This window comes from Struthio camelus, chromosome 12 (assembly GCF_040807025.1).
Source record: "Struthio camelus isolate bStrCam1 chromosome 12, bStrCam1.hap1, whole genome shotgun sequence".
Taxonomy (NCBI): domain Eukaryota; kingdom Metazoa; phylum Chordata; class Aves; order Struthioniformes; family Struthionidae; genus Struthio; species Struthio camelus.
This window is the reverse complement of record NC_090953.1, coordinates 9,529,777-9,552,858: the sequence shown is the minus strand read 5'-3', so window position 1 is coordinate 9,552,858 and position 23,082 is coordinate 9,529,777. Positions and strand designations below refer to the sequence as shown.

Genomic DNA, 23,082 nt, shown 5'->3' with positions numbered 1-23,082 from the left:
GCAGGGGTGCAGGGGCTCAGAGGTGCAGGGGTGCAGGGATTCGGGGGGGTGCAGAGGTGCAGGGGCTCAGGGGTGCAGGGACTCGGGGGGTGCAGAGGTGCAGGGGTGCAGGGATTCGGGGGGGTGCAGAGGTGCAGGGGCTCAGGGGTGCAGGGGTGCAGGGACTCGGGGGGTGCAGAGGTGCAGGGGCGCAGGGACTCGGGGGGGTGCAGGGGCTCAGGGGCGCAGGGGTTGCAGGGGTGCAGGGGTGCCGGGACCCGGGGGTTGCAGGGGTGCAGGGGCGCAGGGGTGCAGGGGCGCAGGGGTGCAGGGCTGCCCCGCGCGCGCCCCGCGGCGCTCCCTCCACCCGCTAGGCGGCGGCGGGGGTCGGCCCAGGGCTGCTGACACTCTGGTGCGGGCTCCGGCTCGCCTCGCTGGTATGGCGGAGCGGAAGCGGAAGGCGGCGGCGGCGGCGGCGGCGGGAGCGGGGGCGGGGGGGAGCGGTGATACGCTCTTGCCGCCGCCGTCGCGGTCCTTCGTCGCTCGGTGGCGGAAAGATGGCGGCGGCCATAGAGTGAGCGGCGGCGCCGGGACCCTGCGGCCGGGCCCGAGCGCTGAGCGCAGCCGGGGCCCCGGGGTCCTCAGCCGGGGCTGCCGCTCCCCGGCGCCCTCTCGCACCCCTCGGCGCCCGGCCGGGCCCCGGGGTCCCTGCGGGCCCCTCGGCAGGCAGGTGCGTAGGGTCCCCGCTCCCGACCGCCCCCGGTCCCCGCCTGTGCTGCCGCCCCCGGCTCCCTCCGTCGCCCCCCCGTGTCTGCCGCCAGCGGGTGCCCCGGGGCCCCCGTCTCGGCCCCCCTCGCCCCCCGGGCCCCGGCGTTCCCTGGGGGCTCCCTACCCCCCCACACCTCCACCCATTGGGTCCCTTGAGCACCCCCCTTGCTCTCCTCCAGCTGCAGCAAGCGGGTGCCTTGCTGCCCCATCTTCTCTGCTGGTCTCTGTGAGGTCCCGGGGCACGTGCGTGCTCTCTTCCCCAGCAGGGTGAAGATGAAGTAGTGCTCTGACCATGGACCATGACGCCCCCACGATCAGGCCCCGCCGCATCCAGAACCAGAACGTCATCCACCGTCTGGAGCGCCGACGGATCAGCTCGGGCAAAGCCGGCACCCACTGGCACCAAGTCCGCGTCTTCCACCAGAACGTCTTCCCCAACTTCACCGTGGTCAACGTGGAGAAGCCCCCCTGCTTCTTGCGAAAGTTCTCCCCTGATGGGCGCTACTTCATCGCCTTCTCCTCCGACCAGACCTCCCTGGAGATCTATGAATATCAGGGCTGCCAGGCAGCAGAAGACCTTCTGCAAGGCTATGAGGGAGAGATCCTGGCCAACGGCAACGACCAAAGATCTGTCAACATTCGGGGGCGGCTCTTTGAACGCTTCTTTGTCCTGCTCCATATCACCAATGTGGCCTCCAATGGCGAGCACTTGAACCGCGAGTGCAGCTTGTTCACAGACGACTGTCGGTATGTGATTGTCGGCTCTGCTGCTTACCTGCCTGAGGAGCCTCACCCTCCCTTCTTTGAGGTTTACCGCAACAGCGAGTCTGTGACCCCTAATCCCCGGTCCCCTTTGGAAGACTATTCCTTGCATATCATAGACCTCCACACAGGCAGACTCTGTGACACAAGGACATTCAAATGTGACAAAGTCATCCTGTCTCACAACCAGGGCCTGTACCTTTATAAAAACATCTTGGCCATTCTCTCTGTGCAGCAACAGACTATTCATGTCTTTCAAGTAACACCTGAGGGTACTTTCATTGATGTACGGACTATCGGCCGCTTCTGCTATGAGGATGACCTCCTGACTCTGTCTGCGGTGTATCCTGAGGTGCAGCGGGACAGTCAGACAGGGATGGCCAACCCCTACAAAGAGCCTTTCATAAACTCTTTGAAGCATAGGCTGCTGGTGTACTTGTGGAGAAGGGCAGAGCAGGATGGAAGTGCCATAGCAAAAAGAAGGTTCTTCCAGTACTTCGATCAGCTGAGGCAGCTCCGCATGTGGAAGATGCAGCTTTTGGATGAGAATCATCTATTTATCAAATATACTAGTGAAGATGTGGTTACGCTGCGGGTGACTGATCCTTCACAGGTATTGCCTGCCTCCTCAGACTGTTTCTTGAGAGCGCTTGCCCCACAGCAATAAAGTAAAATGCTGTGAGCTGCATTTCTTAGTTGAGCCTGTGAATGTTCAGGGGATAAGTTGTTTGGGACCACTGTACTTCCTTCATTCTTGTGTGAACATTTGATGTCTCTGGTATTGAGTAACTTTAGTATCTTTTTCTCTCATAATTTTATCACAAAGGAGGGAGGAAAGATCTTATGTGGTTAACAAGTCCTCTTTCTCCAGGGATCATTCCCTGTGCTCACAGATGCTTTATAACCCACTTTCCCTTCCCAAATCCCTAGTTGATTTTTTTTTTTTTTAAGCTACTATTTCATATAATACACTTATATTGTAGAGGTACTTTCTTTTCACATGTATCTTAGAGCATGTTTTTCGAATATAATAGTCTTCATTTTTCCCTGGTAGAATTGCCTTTTCTTTTCTGCCTACGTACTTAGGCTTTCAAGCTTCTGTCAGAGATAGTATTTACGATCTCTTGAAATTGGAGTAGCTGCTCTTAAATTTAGCTAATGTGCCAATTGCTTCTCTTTTCAGTTTAGTACTGAAGAAATCAAATTAGAGCAAATGTAGCTTAGTCAGTGTTGGGTCCTTCCAGATGTTTCACCATCCTGCAGGTTGATCATCTCTCTTTTCACTGTTAGAGACTTAATCAGTTTTTGATCTCTGTGAGACTGAGCAAGTTCACATTCTTTTCTTTTTTTTTCCTTTTTTATTCCTTTAATCCACTTTTATTTTGTTCAAAATATTTGGCAAGAATTTTTAATGAATCTCTAGTGCTGCTTGTTCGTCTGATTGTTCCCTAGATTTTTTTGTATACCCTCCTCTTCCTCCCCATCTTTATCAGTTCCTGCACTTAGACCCTAGAAGAAATTCTCTAGAACTAATTTCTAGTATTAGTCTAATTCTTCTGGTGGGTGACTGTGTGCTTTTTTTGTTTTAATGTTTTACATTTTTTGGAAGGGGGTAACTTCAGGAGAGGATAGATGAGGCATAATCTAACCAATTTTACCCATCGATATAAAACTAGGTGGCTATCACAAAGATGTTAGAGCTTTGTGAAAGTGTCTTGCAGTTTTCTGCTTGCAGATAGTATCCTGGTAATCTTCCTGACAAAGGCCTTAGGCCACCCCGATGTAAATGTATGTGGTAGACTTGGCTCAGCTCTCTACTGTGGTTACCAAGGCTCTTGTGCCTCCTTTGCTGCAACTGTTCTTGACTTGTTTCACCTGAAGATTACTTTAAGATGCAGATTGTGGTTTGTTTGTAGCATTCCTCAGGTGGTGTATTTTCTGCTGGAGGAAAAGCATCTCATTTCCTGCTCCTTTCAGCAGATAATTCCGGATGGGGAGCAGTCTCCAAAGACCTGCCTGAATTTAGGCTTTGGTGGCAAAAGAGCTGAATTTCTTGATTGTCTTTCTCTCATCTGATCAAAGAAGAACTTGAGGCTTCATCTGTTTCCAGGCCCTACTCTATCCTTAGGCTTCTCAGTGAAGAGGCTTGAAGAAGTTGATTATGCTTTTGGATTGCTTGTGTATTGCCAGGGTCTGCACTGAGTCTTTTTACTTGTGTGTTGTGTGTATATATAGCTTATTTCTTGTTCTAGACTTTGTATTTTATGCTTGCCAGGTTTTTTTTTTTTTTTTGCCAGTTTCTGCTGCCCATACTGTGATGTTCTTCTGCCTGTGTTACAGGTGCTACTAAAATGCAGTGAGAATAGCTTCTCTGGTCAAGGGCATCCTCCTGATGTGTCTGCTTGTTAAATACAAAGGTTCCTGTGCCAGGTTAAGGTTGGAAGATATTCTTTGCAATCTTTGCAGATGGAAATATTTTTTTTCTTCTGCTGTCACCTCTTACTTGCTCTCTGCTCCAATCCTGTATTTCATAAGGGCTTTCCTTTCCTCAGGCAGTAGTTTAGTGAGTGACCTCATCTAGTGCTCTTCAGTTTGACGTGTGGGGGCTGGATTATATTGTCGCAATTTATTTTGGGTCTGTAAAACAAAAAAACCTTGTGATATTTTTGGGGGGGTGGGGTGAAAAGTTGTTTGAAGCTTGGACTGAATCACTCTGAAGGCCAAATCCCATGTGCAGGCTGCATCTAGAGCAGTTGAGGAGGTGGCTGGGGCAGAACTTGAGATACTGTCCATTTTAAGAGTGGTCTCAATGCCATGTGGCAAGAAGAACTCACAGGAGGTAAGGATCTGCAGAGGATTTTAGGACAGAACTTGAAGTGTGGTTTTTTTTTTTGTTTCTTTGTTTTTTTGTTTTGTTTTTTATTAGCCTTTTTGGGGGCCAAAACTGGTGTATTAAGAGACTGCGTAGTTTTGAAATGTGTTCAGTCCTCTTTTTTTTTTTTTGGTGTGAAATACAAATGTGGGCTCTACGATCAGAGATCATCAGGACTGGCCAGAGTGGGAAGGGTGAGAGAGGGCCTGCCATCGTTGCTGAGAATTGCTTGGGAGTAAGAGGTGAAGCATTTAGAGATTGCCTTTATTGACAAAAGGCTCATCCAGGCACCTACAGGGCCATGTGCTTATGCCGAGGGAATTAGTTATGGTGTTCCCTTTAAGGTAGGGGCATTTTTTGCTTTGAGGTGCCAGGAAGTTGGCACTCCTCTCTTTAATGGAAGCTGCCTTCAGTGAGTGAAGATTAAATCTGCACCTTCCCAAAGGGATGGGAATGTCCTCTCCCTTCCACGTAGCTGCACTGGTACAAGGTCACATTTCCCCCATCACTTGTTTGTTCATACCATGAAACACTGCCATTGTTGATCCACAGTGTGGTGCATGGGCCTTCTTGCATCAAAGTGTCAGTATTAAAAAGTAGTAGTTAACATTTTTCAGATTTTCATTTCTATGCCAGCAGGGTACCTGGAGGGCAGAACTTCTTGTAGGCAGAAGTATAGTGCACAGTACATTAAAAGGGCCCATCTCTATGTCGTGGAAATACTAAGAGGAGGAAGGAAATAATGTCTTCACATAGAAGAAAAAATAATTTGTTGCCCGCTAGCGCTGGGTTTAGAATCATTTCGTCAGCAGGAAAGAAGATTAAATTTGGCGCTTCAGAAAGCGTTGTAGATTTGGTGGAGGGCAGAGAGGGAGGAAGGGAAAACAGAAACATTGACATCCATTTGGAGATGAAAAACTGGAAGCCCGTTAAGTTTCGTCTATAAATAACCACATCACAGTTAATAGGTGGCTAATTTAGTATCTGTTGAGGTATTTGAATTAGTATGATGATGGATGTGGGATTCTGCTGCCCTGTTTAAGACAGGGCTTGTGGTGTTGTATGAGGAGAAGGAAGGGGACAGGTTCCCTCTGTGTGCTCTCCTGGGTAACCATTACCTCTGCCTGTTTCCACAGCCTTCATTCTTCGTTGTGTACAATATGGTGACCACAGAGGTTATTGCCGTATTTGAGAATACATCTGATGAGCTGCTGGAGCTGTTTGAGAACTTCTGCGACCTCTTCAGGAACGCCACCCTGCACAGTGAGGCGGTCCAGTTCCCCTGCTCAGCTTCCAGCAACAACTTTGCCAGGCAGATCCAGCGCCGGTGAGGCATTTGGAGCACGCTTTATAGTGTATAGATACATGCTCACCCCTGTCAGCTGAAGGCTGGTATCAAATAACAATGGCAACCCTGAGTGAACCCAGCTCCTTTCACCACTGAGTGCAAGGGTCTGGCTCGTACATGATTCATCTTGCAGCCTCATGTATCTGATTCTGTATTCCACAGTGTCTGTTTTGTGACAGGAAATAAAAAAGCAGTGGAAATCCAGCATTTAGAAGAAGGAGAAGGAAGGGGAAAGATGTTGCTGGCTCTCTTTGAGTGGTAACTTGCCCTGGAGGTTATTAAAGCAGTACTGCCCGATAGTTTAGAGCCGTGCAGACAAAAATTGTCAGGATGGCAGCATCACCTAATGGATGTATTTTGCCAAGTGGCATTCTCCAAACTGAATGTACATCAAGTTGTGATCTATGGTGTTTTCTGCAACATCAGTAAAAAGCTTGTGATTCTTGTTAAAATCTGCTGTGAGAAAGGGAAGTGATCTGCCTAGAGCTGTTGTGAAAGCTGAGCAAAATATCAAAGTAACCAGGGTTTCGAGAATGTGCTTTAACAGTTAAATGTGGCTTTCATAAGGCAGAGCGTGTTATTCCCTTTGGAATATGTTTTTATGTGACTCGGGGTGTTTTGTTCTTCCAGTGACTTGTTAGACTTCCGACTAGGTACCTGGCAGTCACTTATGAGGAGGAAGCTTCTGTTGATTCTGGGTTGGTGTAACATAGTAAGAGGAAGTTGGCTTTGTCTGTAACTTTCAAGAGCTCCCTGTTGGGAAATCCACATCGCTTAGTGGGAGGGAGGGAGAGAGCTCGCTGCAGGCACCTGAAGAACAAGTCCTGCCTTGTGTTAAAATAGAGGAGAATCTTTTCACCTCCTTGGCTATAAAGGCCTGTAGCAGGAGTGTTTATCTGGTGTGGCAGGGTATAATAGTGCTTTTTCCACAATGAGCTGGCTTTTGGTTGAGTATTTCTGATCTAAGGGGAATGTTTTACTGTCCCTGCTGTATGACATTCATGCTGTTGATCTGACTGCTCTCAGTAGTGGAAAGCTCAAATTTTATTTGGAAAGAGAAATCTAACCTGTGCTATTCTGTTCACCAGGAAGATCTTTCAGCTCAGTGTAGTGTCTGAAAAGCTTGAGGCCTCTCTTCAAGGTTCTTCCCATCTAAGGTTTCTCCCTTTATGCACTTGAAACAGTGGCTAGGGAGGATTCTCAAGGCAACCTTAAGGGCTCAGTTGTTACTGCAAAATCCTCTGGCTTTTGCTTATGCTGTTTCCAGGCTTCATGATAAAACTTGGATGGATTGATAAGCTGCTAATCCATCTCTCCCTGTATCTGATCCTGCTGATCTCCTGTACTGCAGAGCAGCTGGGACCAGACCTTGTGGAGAGGCGGGATCTTGTCCTCTGTCTGTTTGGACTTTCAGAACAGAGACAGCAATGGTGAGGGAGGGTATAAAGGTCACCCGAATTGCTTGATGGCTGAATCAGTGTGACACATCTTTGGAAATAAGCTGTTTTAGTTCTTACACTGCCGCTGTTTTTCTTTCCTTAGCTGTTTTCCTGTTTAGCTTATTTAAGCTCTGCTGTTCACCTGTGGCCTTTGCAAGTAAAGCCTGTTCCTTGGTTTGCCACAGGTTCAAAGACACTATTGTGAATGCCAAGTATGGAGGGCACACGGAGGCCGTGCGGAGGCTGCTGGGCCAGCTTCCGATCAGCGCCCAGTCATACAGTGGCAGCCCCTACCTTGACCTCTCCCTCTTCAGCTATGATGACAAGTGGGTGTCAGTCATGGAGCGGCCCAAGACCTGCGGTGATCATCCTATAAGGTATGAAACAGGCCAGAAAGCTTTATGTGAGAACAGTGTGAGAGTAACTCTGAATTGCCTCGGCCCCATGGCATCACGTGTTTAGAAGGGGTAGATCAATGCCTTTCTCTTTTAATGTCTTGACCAGAGAGTTTGTTTCAGCAGTCTCAGAGAGCTTGGCCTCTCTCCTTGCGCTAACTTATTTTGTGCATGTGGAAGGGCTCCTCGGTCTTCTGACCGAGCTGCCCTAGGGAGGATTTGGGTGGTGAAACCTGAGCCTTTTCCATGTACTCTTGTTCCTCCTCTTCTTATAGTCCAGCCTTTGCTATCAGGCTGCAGAGTAATATGGTTCCAGATGCCTGCTTTCCTGTTCTGGAAGGATGGATGGCATGGATGATCTGGTTTGTACTGTGACAATAGTAGCTGGGCTAGGTGTTATTCGGAATGCTTATGGTACTGATTTAACTATTTTCATGCTTTCCTTGTTTACAGTTCTTACCCTGGGAGCTGTAGTTCTTTTCATTCCCCTTCTTTCTGTGATCTCCTTTCTGTAGTAGGAGTTTAGCCAGATGTAAGGGCTGTTCTGTGTCTTTTATCTGTGCCTTGATGCTGGCAGCAGGAATAAAGTTTGCAATGTTTCTTGTAGAAACACCGGGATCATTTTTTCCTGTTTGTTGGCTGAATCCGTGGCCACGAGAAGTACCGGTTAAGAATCCAATGTCTTCTGCCCAAAAGGCTCAAAGGCACTGAGTTTTCCAGGCAGAAGAGTCTTTCCATTTATAGAACTGGAAAAGCAGAATGAACGTACGCTCTAAAACAGAGAGACCTCTATGCCCAAGTGCTTTGTATAGTGGCTGCCCGCGCGTGGAGGGCTCAGCCAGCCTAGAGAGGCCATTCTGGCCTGTTTCCCAACTTTATTTTCATCAGTGCATTCTCAAAACCTGGTTTCGTGTTTCCCCCAGCCCTGCCTCAGGTGGCAGGAAACCTCTGATTGTTCCTGCACTCCCAATTCCCAAATTATGTATATTGTTTTTTCTGCCTGCGTGATTTGGTTTGATCTCCAGCTCCCATGCAATCCGCCGAGGAAAAGCCTGCCCTCTCCCCCTTTTCATGCTTGACGTTGAGAAAACTCGAGGGGAGGCATTTGTCTGCCAGGCCCAACCTGTATACAGCTCCCACAGACAAAAGGGAGCAAAACCGCAGTCATTTGCTGTGGTTACGTCTTTGTAGTAGTAAACAAAGCGAAGTGCCACCTTCCCTCCCTCCCCTGAGCGAACCGGCATTTCAGAAGCAATGCTTTTAAAGCTCAAAGCTGTGCACAGTCAATTAGGACTTGAATAGGGCCTTTACTTTGGAAAGTAAAGAGAAGATAAGGCACTAACCTTAACCATTCAGTAGCTGAAATAGTGCTGCTGGGTTTCTTGCATGCGAAACAAAGGGTTTAATAAAATAATGCAGCTGTCTGTTGTGACTGGAGGGCTTGGAAGTGAGGGGACACAGGATTTGTAATGTAAGCCCAAGAATGGGCTGGAGTGCAAAACCTTTCGGCAGCTAGGGGCGTTACAATCTGTATGTAGTTTCCTGGCATGAGGCGTGTGACTTGAAGGCCTCCATTTTACACAGGAGTTTCAGCACCTCTGTGCACTGTGCCCGTTTAACCCTTACTGCCTTTCTGCATCCCAGAAGATTCAACTGTCATCCCTGGTTACTTGAGAGACTGACGATTGTTTTCTCTCATTTGGGAAGGACTTTAGACGCTCCATCGTTGCTGTCTTCCAGTGTCTTTTCAGGCGGTTTGAAGATAAATGTACTGGGTGAAATGATGGGACTTGTGAGGAAGAGGCTTTAACACAGCCTTACCTATAATAGGGGATCTCTAAATTCTATCTAGATGGCTAATGAGGAGCCATTTAACCAAAAAATTGGTCTGCAGATAAATCTTCCATTTCCATACAGTCTGAAAAGGCTGGCCTTGCTGTTTCTGTTGACATACAATTTTATATTTCAGTGCCTAATTTATCCCTGGAGTGAGAGCCCATGGAAATGGCCTCTGATTGCAGAGCACTTTTAAAAATAGATTTAAAAATACCAAACTGAGCACATCTTTGAGATTACAGGGAGCTTCATCTTGAGCAGTAAATTATTGTGAATTGGGGAGAGAGAGGAGCTGACCAGGAGCTGTGCTTTATTTAAAGAATGACCCTCCACATACACAGCCCTGTGTAGGAGGGAAAGGGCTTTTTGAAAAGCCAAATACCAAGATTGTGACTCTCTTGCTGGGTTCTTGTGTGTAATTTTCAGGCAGGACTGGCTGGCACTTTGATTCAGGGGAAGGGAGTGGAGAGTGGCCCTCCAGGAAGAACATGAGGATCTCAATAGGCTGCGTTGTTAAAATGTGGAGTATGTCTGCTCCTGAAACAGCATTGCCTGTATCTGTCATCACCAGTTCTATCAGGCTGAGAGCTGAGTGCATCATACTGCTAGCAGGGGGGAAATGTGCTCTGATATTAAAAGCGTTCTCTGAATTAAAACCAGAAGAAAATTCAAAATACCCACATGTATAAAGTAATGGTAGAAAAGGAAACAGCTAGGAGTCAGAATGGTGACTCTATGCCTAAGATTGTTTTCTGCCCCTTTCAATCTAAGGAACTGAGCCAGCTCCTAGGTAAGGACTTGAGTTCTGTCAATAGAGTCCAGCTGCTTTGTGAAGGTACTGCATCCCAGAAATCTCTTTCAAAGTCTTGGAGAGAGTGAGGTCATACAGTACCCTTTCCTACAGCAGTGAAGAGGAAGAGAGTTACCTGGGCTTAGCTCTATTATGCAGAGTGAGCTCATCCTCTAGTTTGCAGGGGAGGTGTAAGAATAAAGAGGTTTCTAGATTTGTCTCTATTCAGTGCTGTTTGCCTCATTTCCCTAAGCAATATTCCCTTCTTGCTTAAGCTGTGTCCCAGAAGTCACCTATTCAGAGACACAGATGAGCTTCCGCAGACCCACAGGCAGGTTTAATGAGTGACAGCAGAAGGATACATCCATTTTTCGTTATACTTGCCATTGCTGTGACTGTTGAGTGCTGTCCGCTAACTACTTCCTGCCCAGGCTATCTTGTTGATTTTTTTTTTTTTTTTGTTGGAAATCTGAAAGGAACTGCAAAGCCTGACTTGAGCTGAACTAACCTGTAAAGTAGAGTTTGGTACCCTGGAGCAGAGCTGGATCCAGCAATGTTTACCTTCCTCTTCTGAACAGGCATGTAGCAAGGCACAAGTGCAGCAGTATGAAGCCTACCTCGCAGCACCAGGAGAGAGGAAGGATGGCCTTACAGTTGGAGAGAAGGCCATAGCGAAGGGAAATGAGCTCAATTCTCTATAGTAGATCTACCTTGGGGATCAAGGGGAGCTGCTTGCACTAAGAGAGGTTGGAGAGCCAGTGCAGGTGCAGTCTGGACTGAACTTCTTATTTCTTGTTGTGAAGTCAGTTAAGTCCACCAAAATGAAAGGCAGAGTTCTCTCACTGATGATGCTAAAATGAAGTCAATTTTTTTCTAGATAGTGGAAAGCTAGCTGCCCTGGGAGGGACTTTCCTGTGTAGCCAAGAGCCAGACCCCCAGCTGAGGGTCCCCTGCCTCTGAGGGAGTACTAGAATTTGGACAAGGCACTTGCCACTGTGTGCGAAGAGCTCAGATGGCAAAGTCAGTAGTCAGGAACAACCATAATTGACTTTCTCTTCCTTTCAGATTTTACGCTCGTGATTCTGGCCTCCTGAAGTTTGAAATCCAGGCAGGACTCCTGGGGCGACCCATCAATCACACAGTGCGACGCCTGGTTGCGTTCACCTTCCACCCCTTCGAGCCCTTTGCCATCTCGGTGCAGCGCACTAACGCAGAGTACGTAGTTAACTTCCACATGAGGCACAGCTGCACGTAGTGCAAAACGTAGCTGGGGCAGCTGCTCTCCTCAGGTCTGGGCCTCTGCCACAGACACACCAAAGCCAGACACTCATGCCTTCTAGGAAACCAAACCATCACTCACGTCAAGAAACCTGACCTGGGAGCTCCTACCAACCAGCGTCTCACCGGCCCGTCAGCTGTGGAAGGTCAATCCACTGAAGTTAGGCCTGTGAATGTTTCTCCTGATTCCATCCATTCATGCTGCAGAGGTTTCTGTTGCATTAAGCACTGTTGTTGATCCCTGTTCTTACTGATGAACAAAGCGTAGCTGAAATTCCCATCTTGGTTTCCCAAAGGCACACCTGTTTTTCTCTCCTGTTATATGTCTTAGGATGGCAAAGATGGAGCTTTGCAATGCGTGGAGTGCTCCCTTCTGCACTGATGCTCTTCTACTTTGTTGAGGCAAACAGCCTGTCTTAGAGGGATTGGATAGAAGCCATGGTGGGGGCTTAGAAATATAGCTACCCATGTTTGTACCTTGAATATTACTAGAGAAGTGAAATCCTGTTCTCATCCACACAGTCTACTCACATGATTTTAATATGCAAGAAGTTAGGAAAGGTAGGTCTGAGAAATCACTGGAATTAGGAGAGTTGAGGTGTTTTCCTGACTCTTATGCAAGTCACTTAATCTTTGTGCCTTAGTTTCTGTAAAGCCCCTCAGTGAAAGGTGGTATGTTAATACCAGAGAGCCAGGGCAGCTGACTGTGTCTGTAGCGTATGAGGAGGTGGGCACAGCAGAGAGATGGGTGGTCGAGAGGGGTGTGGGGAGCAACAGCAGCTCCTTCTCCATGTCAAAGGACTCCTTTCTGCAGAAAGGAATTATATCCTTGTGGGCATCTGCCGATTCTGCTGCTAAGGGGAAGGGAGACTTAGCTGCTGGCACCGGTCTTCATGTTGGCCATGTGAACATGGAGAATTAGTAGCGTTTGGGTTTCCCCAGAAAGGAGGGAGGAGACCTGAATTTGCATTGCTGCAAGTTTGCAGTTGAGACTTTGACTTAGGTTGCTTATGTATCCCTGTTTGATATGCTGTTCTCTGTGAGAACCTGATTTGCTGTGCCCAGGCTTCAAAGCACAGCTGGCTGGTGCATCATATTTGGCTTGATGCAGACTGGACCGCTGCAGCACCTGTGCTGTCTATAAATAAGCTCCTGGATGTGATCTTACATACCACTGTGGGCTGGTGGGGATGCCGTCCTGCCCTCCTCTGTTAAAAATGTAGTTTTCAGTTGTTGATTAACACTTGGATTTTGCCACACACGGGTTGGTTTTAGGACTGCGTGCTGTCAGTCAGTGCAGGAATGCAAGGTGCTAAGCTGGGAGCCTGCTGTTGTCCGATTCCCGGGTGAGGTACGGAGTGGACACTAGGAAATTGGTGCTTATACGTGGGGAGACCCTTACTTGAAAGGACCCTGTTGGTGTCTTGTTTGGACCAAAATGGGCCCAGCTGTGGATGAGGTAACGTGGCCGCATGCCTGAGAAGAGTGATCTTGAGGTCTTGCCTTCATTTTGCATAGTAATAGACTGGAAAATAACTGTGTTTTGTTGCTGGTGCCTGGAAACAGCATGAGTGTCTGACCTCGTAATGGGGGGTGCTGGGGTCCTTGTATCAGCCTTTAGTCTCTGTCGCATCGCATGTCTCTCCTCTCCTGGCCTTGCTAAACTTATGTCTAGGGCAAGACGTCATCTTTCACTGCTCTTTCCCTGGTGTTTGCAATGTTGGTTTCTCAGGTCTGTCAAGAACGACTTCAGGTCAGAAGACTGCTAATAGAGGGGGTGTCAGGCCGCACATGCTTTTAGCAACGGGTTTCTCTCCATCTAATAACACTATATGTCAAGGTTTTAGGTTTTTCTTCTGTGGTCTGTTTTTCAAACACATTTAATTTAAGCTCCAAGTGGGGAATCATTTGCACATTGTAGATTATGGAATTACCTTCTTCCTGCACCACTCTCACATATGCTCACACTTCTAGTATGAGATTTTTTTTTTTTTTTCTTTTTCCAGAGCTCTCAGCAGCTCCATTCAAGATTGGGTTTACTCCTTGGTGTCACAGTCTGGGATATCAGTGCTTACTAAAATAGCTGTTAGGTTTCTATTTAAATTTTTTTAGGTGGAAAAAAAGTAAAAATCAGTTCAACATTTTTGCAGTAGGGGCTTTTGCCAGATTCAGGCTGTCCTGTGTGAAGCAGAGAGCGTGGCACAGATGATTGGACTTGGGGCTGAGAGACAAGAGATCTGTTCTTAGCTCTGCTGTTTAAATTGTTCTGTGACTGGGGGCAAATCACTTCCTGTTCCAGCTGGTGTTTTCTTCTCTGTAAATGAGGCCAAAAACATATTTTCAGCTTTTGTAAAACACTTTGAGATTCATGGATAAAAAGTGCTGGATAAGTGCTAAGTATTTTCTTATTATGTTTGCAGACAAACTGATTGATCATTCTGAGTACTAATTGCCTTGGAGTAGCATTGCAGATCCTCTGGCCATGGCTGCTGCATTTTATATTTACAACAGAATTAATTTTATTACAGAAATGTTTTGAAAGGAAAGTCTCTCATGCTTGAAATTTTGATTATTTTATTTAAGAAACAAAAAGTGTGTGTGGTGGGGAGGGTGGGTGGAAAGGGACAAATTTTCTACGTCATATTTTTACTAGGCTAGGATGAAGATTTGTTTGTAATACAAGACAAAAATGAAATAAACAGAATTTGCTTTAAGAGCCTGATTTGTTGTCTCTATTTTCCAAAAATCTTTCCAAAAAAGGGCACCTGGGAATCCCTTTGTGAAGAAGGGAATCCCTTTGCGAAGAAGAGATGGCAAGGGTGTGCATTTGGCTACCCAGGCGTTTATCGTACGTGAGCGTGCTGCCTCTTCCTCGGTGCCTGGAGTAACAATGTGCTCTTGGAAGTTCCTACCTCAGGCATTTATGTAGCTATTGCAGATTTCTTTTTTCTTTGTTTTATTCCCCATGAGCTGATGTGGGGGAAGGACTGGTTGGGCTTCAGTTGTATTTCCCTTTCTGTATTTTATTACTAATCCAACTTGTGCTCAGAGATTCTTCCTTCAGTCCATCCATAGCATCTGTCTCGTCTCGTGGCGGTTACCGGTTGATGCTCCGTGGTCAAGAGATGAAAGTTGAACAATGCACCTGGCTTGGCAGAAGCGCCATCATCTACCCACTGCTTGTAGACTGGGCTAAGACCCTTGGATCTTCCTTGGAGCTGTCTGCTCTTAAGCTATTGCTCTTCAGGTCAGATAAGCATTTCCTTGCCATTTAGTGCCTGACTTGGAAAGTGTGTTTGACTGGCAGCACAATCTTACTGTTTTTTGATAATTCTTGTGCTGCCCTAGCTTTTTAAAAGAAAAAAAAAAAGGCAGAACACTTCTGATGTTTCTTATATAAACCGCATTAGACAGCGAGCCACAGAAATCCCGATAGCATCAAACCTATGTATCCATTAATGATGTGTCCCTGCTAACGATTCCTTTCAATTAACCTTAAAGCACTGAGTGGCTGTCCCTGACTTAGCCCCCTTATGTTCTCTGTGTACTTACAGGACCTTGCTTCTGCTCAGGTGCTGGCATGTGTCTATTATGCTTCCCTGGGTCTCTTTTGACCCAGCGAAAAGAAAGGAATTTGTGATGCTTTAGGGATTCTCTTTATTTGTCTTTCTTGTTCCTGCATCCTCTGTCTTGTCTCTTTTCTGCCAGCTTTTTCTGCAGGATCTCTCAGGACTGTGGGAAGAAAGATAGAGTCAAGTGAGACCTTGTAAAGGCTAGAAGGCAATGGGATATGTGGTCATCCAGTAGCTTTTCTCCTTGTGTGAACCTTTACTGGGGAGGTGCACGCTACAGAACACACAGATGGTCGTGTGGACAAGCAACGCGATAGGGTTTTGTGGGTTTGCTTCCGTGTGGCTTTCGGAGTGTGAGAGTCCAGGTCATTGCTATGCCTGAATAGTTGTACCTCAAAGTCAAACAAGACCTCAAAGTCTTGTTAGTATGACTGTAAAAGCTTTTCCAGCCAACTACTACTTATGAGAAGAGAACGATGAAAGGATTTTTTTTTTTTATTTATTTTTTCTTGCTCCTGGGCTGCAGAGGATGTGGGCTGAGTTGAGCTGTGCAAAATCAAGTCATTGTAGCAGCAACAGACTAGCACTACCCACCAACTCGGCTGACTGCTCATCAGGCGGCAGTGTCCCCTGCTAGAGCTGTTTTCTGGCTAAGGTCTGATTAGCTTTTGTTTCTCTCAGGGCAGCAACCAGGGAGGAGCTGTACTTACTGTGTACGAAAATGAGTTCTTAGAAAAATACCAGTGTGAATTGCACAGATTCTTTTTCTGATGTTATGACACAAAAATACTACAGCAGTATCAGACTAGCAATTTGGAAAGTGGTATCTTGTGGGTGATTACAGTCGTCCTGCACGACAAGAGAAGTGAAAAGGGGTCCATGCTGACAGAAGCCCCTCGTACAGCTGCTTTGGGCTGTGCTGTAACATCTGGGTAACATGTTGGTCTTGCTCGGTTAACAAGTAGCGAAGGGCGTGGTATAGGCCCATGGGTGTTACTGTGCTCATATACAGTGCTAGCTTTTTCCTGTGCCCCTTGTTTCTTCCCTCCCATGTGCCAAACCCTTTCATTGCTCACCTTCTAGCCGTTGCGCTTTGCTAACGTGCTGATTGCTGTCTCTCCTCTGTTTTCCTAGGATGCCAAGTGCACCTGAAAACTTGAGGACAGTTTTAGAGGAGGTGGGATAATTGTGAGTGCGGTAGGATAACTGTGAGTGCGGTGGGGAGGCGTTTGCCAGGTGCCCAATGCCCTTGGCAGCCCGGAGGGAGCAGGACTGCAGGGAGCGGTGCCTCCTGGGGCAGCCTTCCTAGAGGAGGAGCAGAAGCAGGTTTGGCCACTGTGAGGGGGAACCGATATAGAAACCGCAATGAGGTGATGGAAAATCGAGGGAAAAACTCTAAAAAGCCTCTGGCGTTTTCTGCATTTTGTCTTGTCCAGGGGCAAACTGGAGCCTTTGGAAGAATTCATTCTTTGTAATTGATGGAACTAGATGGAATTCATCCTGTTTAAAGCTAGAAACCTGTTGTTTCTTCTCTTTGCTGTCCTCCTTCCCGTTCTTTCTCTCCAGCAGCTTCCTGACATGTCGAGCTCAGCCCGAAGCAGGCTGAGCTCTGTCCCGAAGGACTCCCCGAGCCTCTGCTCTTGGTGATGTGCCATCCCTCTCTGGCCGGCTGGCTCATCCTCTCATCCAGCAGTCTCCTTCCTCCAGGCAAGTCGTGTCAGTGCTGCTGAACGTAGCCAGGGCTCTGGCTAACAAATGCCCCCGCCACGAGTGGGGTCCCGGAGGGGAGTTGCAGAAAGCCGGCGTGGGGTGGGAGGGAGACAGCTGGCCCCGGCAGGACCACCCGTCCGCCCTTCGACGTGATTTAGGGTGTTAATAGGAGAAGTGGGCTGCGCCGCATCCCTTCCGCGCGCCTGTTTGCTGCTGTCGAGCTGGTCATTTGATAGCTCCTCGGTGTTCCTCCGAGGCGTAAAGTGGAGCGATGCCGGGATTAGATGTACCCGCTGCCCTTGGCGAGCGCTGGGGAGATACGGCGCTCGCCCTCCCGCCTCCGGCTCCGCTGGTGCCGAGCGCGTTGCCACGGCAACGGGGAGAGACAGCCGTCCGCATGGAAACGTCCTTGCTGCGCCCGGCAGCGAGACTGGGGGAAAAAACAGCCCAAAAGGCGGCAAGTTTAGGGAGGGAAGGGCAGCCGGCCGGCAGCCCTGGCCCTTGGCAGCGGTGGGGAGCATTACGACACTGGTTCAGCGCCTGAGAAAAGACGGGGCCGTCCCTGCGCGTGGGAGACCCCGTGTGAAACACCAGCATTGCCCCCGTCACCGATCTGCTGTGCACGCTCTGCGCCTTCAGCCACAAAGGGTGTTCTTATTTTTTTTTATTTTTATTTTTTTACTGTTGCCCTATATTTTGGCTAGTCTGAGGTCAGGGCAAGATCCAGATTAGCTGCGGCGATACCTGCAGCAGCATAGTTAGGTCACTGTTTCAGCCCTTCGGCGAGTCCTTAATGCTGGTAAGATCCCGCTTTGTAAGGGAGCAGGGGCAGCTGGCAGCCAAACAAGGTCTCTTGTAACATAGGGCAGACGAATGTCGCGTTGACAGCGCGATTGTGCGGTGTGGCCCGCCTGGCTTTGGGCAGCGAGGTCACAGTTAATCTCTCCTCGCCCTCCCTCTTACCCTTCATCCCCGGACAATGGCTCTGCCCACGCCCAGAGAGAGGGCTCAGATCTGAAGGATCTCAGCTCCTAGAAACCCAGCTGGGTTTGTCCCGGTTTTACTAGCACTGAATGGCCAGGGTGCTGCCACTCTCAGCCATGATCCCAGCAATGAGCTGGGACAGATGCTGGTGGGGGGGGAGGGGGGGCAGATCTTCCCAGCTGGCCACGCTGTCCCTGTTCCAGTCATTGGTGTGACGGGGGCTGTTTTTTACAAATGTGTCCAAGGACAGATCTTTTTGGTGGACCTCCCAGTGCTGAAGCAGGCTGTTTTTCCTGTTGTCTGCTCTCCTGTTGTCTTTCACGCTGCCATCTAAAGTTCTTCTTCCTCTTGCTGTATACTCAGGGCTTTGCTAGTGGCCTTTGGTCCTGATGGCTCAGGAAAAGGATAATTTCTGCTGTGAATTCCACAAGAGCAAAATGAAATGTAACATCCAGGACTTTGCAAGAGGTGGTGTGAGGGCTGTTCCTGGCAATTACAAAAGAAGTTGTTTGCCTCTAGGCTGTTAAAGAGATTAGAGTCTCATTTCACCACGGCATCTTGGTACCTGCTGAAGAGGCTGGTGATGAGTGGCTGGTGGGGAGAATGTGCGCCTTACTCCTGCCTAGCACCAAGTTTTCCATGTTTCTGGAGTCCTGCTCGTGGTGAGAAGCCTGACCTGTTCTTGCACAGAGAAGCAAGCAGAGGGAGGACAGGCCAAAAGCAGAAGTGTTCGCTGATGCGGCCGGGAGGCTTTGCAGACATCAACCTGAGTCTTTCCAGCTTAGAGTTTGCCTTTGCAAAATGAATCATGAAGTAGTGAAGCACTGTAGAGGGGTTTCAGACCCAGATTGGAAGGGAAAGGAAGGTTTTGAGGACTGTCATTGCTGCTTGGAGAGGCTTTGGAGAAGTTTGTAAATACAGCTCCGGGAGGCTCTTCAAGCCTTCTTTAAAGTGTTTAAGTGAAAGCTCCAAAGAGCTGATCATGCTGACGGAGGAGGACTCCAAAGCAAGGCTGCCCAGTGCTTCTGATGGGAAGGTCTTGACTGGGAGGACAGGAAAAGGGTGCGGATCTAGTCTGATCCTGAAGTGATCCTGTTGCTTCAGGATCCTCTTCAGGATTCTCATTCTAATACTGTATGGACTCCTGGACAGCGAGCTGGGAGCTTTTTGGCTTAGGAAAGGCTTATGCTGTTTGCTGAAATGTGACCACCTCTTCCTGTATTTTTGCCTCCATGTTTTCTCTCTCTCTCTCTCTCTTTCTCTCTCTCTCTTTCCTGAGGCATTTTTGTTTTGTTCTCCGCATCCTTGCTTACTGCTCAGCCCCTCACACTTGACGCTTTCTCCCTTCTTTCTCTAGAGAACAAGCTGTGCAGCTGCTCCTGGGAGTAGCCTACGCCAAGCGATGGTTATTAGGGCTCCCAGGCTGCTGAGAGGTTTCAGTCCAGGTCTTGGATCTGTGCAGGCTCTCTGACTCTGAGTAGATGGGGGGCCTAGCAAGAGATTTATGAGCTCCGGAGAAACAAAAGGACTCTGCAAAGTGGCACTAGCACAAAGGAAGCTGGGAGAGCACAGTGGAGGAAGCGTGAGTGGTTTGAAAAGAAGGAAATAGTAACTAGGTGTTGTTTGCTTGTCTCTCTTGCTGCTTCCTCCAAGAGGAGCATGCAGCCCAACTTCACCATCAGCGTGGGGACTTGGATGCTATTAGGCAGTTCATTAGTAAAACCTCTGAGTGGCTCCCACTGCTGTTAAGTACCTATTAATGCCTCTTGAGGGAAGAGGAAAACATTGTAAAAGCACAGAAACAATCTGAAGGTCCTTGATCTCTTTCTGGTCTGAGAGGTCATGGGATGGAAGCGGCAACTTTGCAGATCGATGATTATCTGTCAAAGCCTGAGTGCAGAACACCATCTCGTTTGAACTGTTACCTCTCAAAGGCTCCCGCGCGGGGTGCTCTAGGGCTGTAAACACCTAGCCACAGACCTGCTTTGTGTGGCTCTAGAGCCAGGTATTCCCCCACTGGGGGAAAGCCAGCAAAACCTGCACAGATGTCCCTCACAGCTGCTGGGCTGCGGTGAACCACCCCTGTTGCTACAGTTATTGGCACTGCAGGATCTCTCTCCTTCTCTTTGCTTACTTGTGTATACAGTCAGCTGTTAAAAGACACTGACATCACTTAATTAATGGTTTAATTGAATCTCACAAAGGGATCGAAATTGTCTGCCTGACTCTTGTCACTAAGATGCTCGCATAGGAAATAGTAAGTCACCAATTCAGCAAATAAAGTTGTGGCTCTGGATAGAAACTCCTTGTGGCAGGAGTTAAGAAAGCAATTACTCTTTGCAGAGTAATGTACTATTAGGGATAAGTGTGTGGGCTATTTTTTGAAGCCACCAAGTATCATCCATGCCCAAGGGTGGGATAACTCAGTTAGACCAACTCCTAAAGGTGATATGGCAGACCATATACTCATTAAGGAGTAAACAGACCTGAGGTAGTGTATTTTCTGTAACTCAGAACACTGTTTTGTGTTTCAGCCTCCAGATGATGGAGAAAGATTCATGTGATATTTTAAAAGGATAGAAAGGCCAGGGTTGAACTGGGTTGAAGAGCAGAGTATTGTGGTCAATAGAAACTTCTGGTGTTCAGAAGAAAGGCTTGTTTGAGGGTAGAGAATCAAAATTGGGAGGCAGAGGAGGGGACAGCGAGAAAAATGTCCCAAAGCAAAAGAGGAAGCCCAAAAAGGAAGGATCTGAGCCTCACAAGGGTGCTAACGCTGTGGCTGTGCTCCTGACAACTGAAGTAATTGCTGCTCAGGAGGGATGTGAGCCAGTACAGAACAGTATTTCACTCAGGTGCCAAGGAAAGCAATTAAACCTGGTAAATACCAGTGGCTGACTAAAGCTGGGTCTTTTAATTAATAGTTTCATCTGAAGGGTAAGGAAATCATTAAGTGGTATTGGTGTCTATTAATTCCCTGCAAGAGGAACAACAACAGAGTGTTTTAAGACTCTTCTTTGCAGTACAGTGTGTGTATGGTGGAGAGGGGTGATGGCCAAGCCCTTGCACAAGGGGGGAAAGCTTGCTTTGTGTAGTTGTGCTCGCCCACAACACTGAGAGCTGCCACAAAGGTCTGAGGTTTGCTGCAGAGTAAACGGCTCAGGCGGAGCACTTAGGACTCAGCTTTGGGGGTCCTCCATCAGGATGAGAGGGAAGATGGGTGGAAAACATAATTTCAGTGAAAAGCTGTACGACTGAGGCACCATACTTAAAAGCACAGGGAGGGTATGTGGAGCTGGGGGACTGGAAGACAAACAAATACTGTGTGACGTTGTACAGATCCAGGCACTCAACCATGGGAAAAATAACATCAGCCTCTTCTGGCCAGGTCAGAGAGCACTATATAAATGTTGGCTGGAGGAAGAAGTAGGGATAAGTACTGGAACAGGGCAGAGCAGACAGGGAGATAGAACTTCCTGCCGTTTAAACGGTGACAGTGTATTGGTTGATTTGTATGTTCATAAATGCTTAGAAACCGAGGATGTTAAGGAGCAGCCTTTATAAAGGACACAGCCTTGATTATAAGTCTGGGTAAGACAAAGATTTATTCTGGTTGCTTTTTGACTCTAGAGTCATCCCACCTACTCTTTTCTGACTGTCGGAAGGACCACAGCTCTTTTCCCAATCTTTACTTTTCAATCTGCTCTATTGTCATTATCTAACACAGGCTTTTCTGCTGCATTGGTGCAACGAGCAGCTTGTGGTAGAGACGGTTTTGATTTTTTTTTTTTTTTTCCAGTGTGCACTATGCAGCATGTCACTGACAAGGCTGCCAGCGCTGAATGGCACTCTTCCTTTGTTGAGGCTAGTCACGGAGCTCAGCACAGAAACCAGTCAAGCCTTGCTGTAAGCCACATCAATGTCCACACATGGCTTTTCTCAACTAGCTGCTGAGATACTTGGAGTTACTCTTTGATTTATAGCTGTCCTGGCATCTTCTCTTTTTAAAAAGAGTAATATGAAGTCACTGGAAGCTCAGCCACATTTCTGGAGTGAGGGGAAACTCTTCTAGTCCTTTAGACATCTGTGTCTGTGGAAGCTCTTTTCCTTGCTGTCAAATCTGTGACAATTCAAGGAACTTCCCTAGACAATCTACCCTATATTCAAATTCAGGCAGAAGGTTGGAGTAAGGTAGGGGATTCATCTGGGTGTGTGTTCTCTTCTGTCGAAAGTACCTCACCAGGCTCTTCTAAGCAGACTGATTTCTTTCAAAGCCTGCTGTATGCTTTTCAGCCCCATGAAGGAGGTTCACTGCCTTGTTGCCATGGTACCCTTCCTCTAAAGAGGAAGAGAATAGTTAATTATACAATTTAAGATACTGAGGAGGAACCACAGAAAGAGAAATAATAGAAGGGAAGATTCTGGGTATGTGATAAAACTGGTGGCTGCAGCAGAAGAGAGTCTGTTTACAGGTGAACTATGTCCAGCACACGCTGTGTATAGCCAAGGGTTCTCCCTGGCTGCGTGGGTCCTGAAGCTGCCCTTTGCTAGTAGGCATTGTGCCTCTGCCACCCAGGAAATCAATGCTGTATTCAGTTGCTGCTGTTACCTCCTCTACTTAATGCTTGAGAGAGACCCAGATGTATTTGCCTGGCAGAAATCCTCTTTGGAGGGAGCTGGGACAGCAGTAATATATTACAGAGCCATGACAAGCCCATGCTGCCTGTGCATATACAGAGGTACAGTTCAAGTCTTAAGTGTTTTAAATCTCTGTGGCAGTATTTCATTGTTCATCAGGCCTACTAACCCCCTGCTTGCTTTCCCCAGGAGCCCCAGCAAATCCAGTTTGTGGTGCACAGGACAGAACCAGAGACTGCAAGCACCAGAACTGGCGAGATCCCAGCCCCTGTAGAAGGACTGGCATTTTCTGTTTGCCAATAACACTGACAGGCCAGCTACAGCTTAGGAAAAACAAAGCACCACAACAGATCTTTGACAATAATGAGTTCAGACTATAGTGCTCCATGCTGTGCAAACAGAGGGAGAGTTGCCTCTTGCACAGCACACTGAGCTCTACAAGGCAGACGAAAGGAAGAGAGTTACCTCCAAGTCTAGCTTCCAAATGTTTGCAGTGGGAGAAAGGGGGAGGACGACAGTGACCCTATGGGGCTCTTTTTAAAACAGATGACTGGAAGGGAATGACTGATTCTTTAGATTTCCAAAGCTCCCTTTCCACGTAACAAGGGCAATAGTACCACTGAGGACTAGACAAGAGCCACATACTGCGGTGAGAGGAAGAGAGCAGTTGAGAGGCAATAATAATCCAAAATATTTCTACAAACACAGCAGGAA

General features: G+C 47.8%; 1 protein-coding gene across 3 annotated transcripts; it reads left to right on the top strand.

The window, feature by feature from the left end:
- Positions 1-456: 456 nt before the first annotated feature.
- Positions 457-14,181, top strand: DET1 (DET1 partner of COP1 E3 ubiquitin ligase). 3 transcript variants are annotated; one of them, XM_068958618.1, is made up of 6 exons: positions 462-609; positions 685-709; positions 1,014-2,122; positions 5,518-5,708; positions 7,354-7,545; positions 11,255-14,181. In XM_068958618.1, the coding sequence occupies exons 3-6, from the start codon at positions 1,040-1,042 to the stop codon at positions 11,442-11,444; spliced, it is 1,656 nt and encodes a 551-aa protein (XP_068814719.1). In that variant the 5' UTR covers positions 462-609; positions 685-709; positions 1,014-1,039; the 3' UTR covers positions 11,445-14,181. The 3 variants fall into 3 exon arrangements, with proteins under 3 accessions (XP_068814717.1, XP_068814719.1, XP_068814718.1); XM_068958617.1 differs by having other exon boundaries at positions 1,011-2,122; XM_068958616.1 differs by having other exon boundaries at positions 457-709.
- Positions 14,182-23,082: the final 8,901 nt, after the last annotated feature.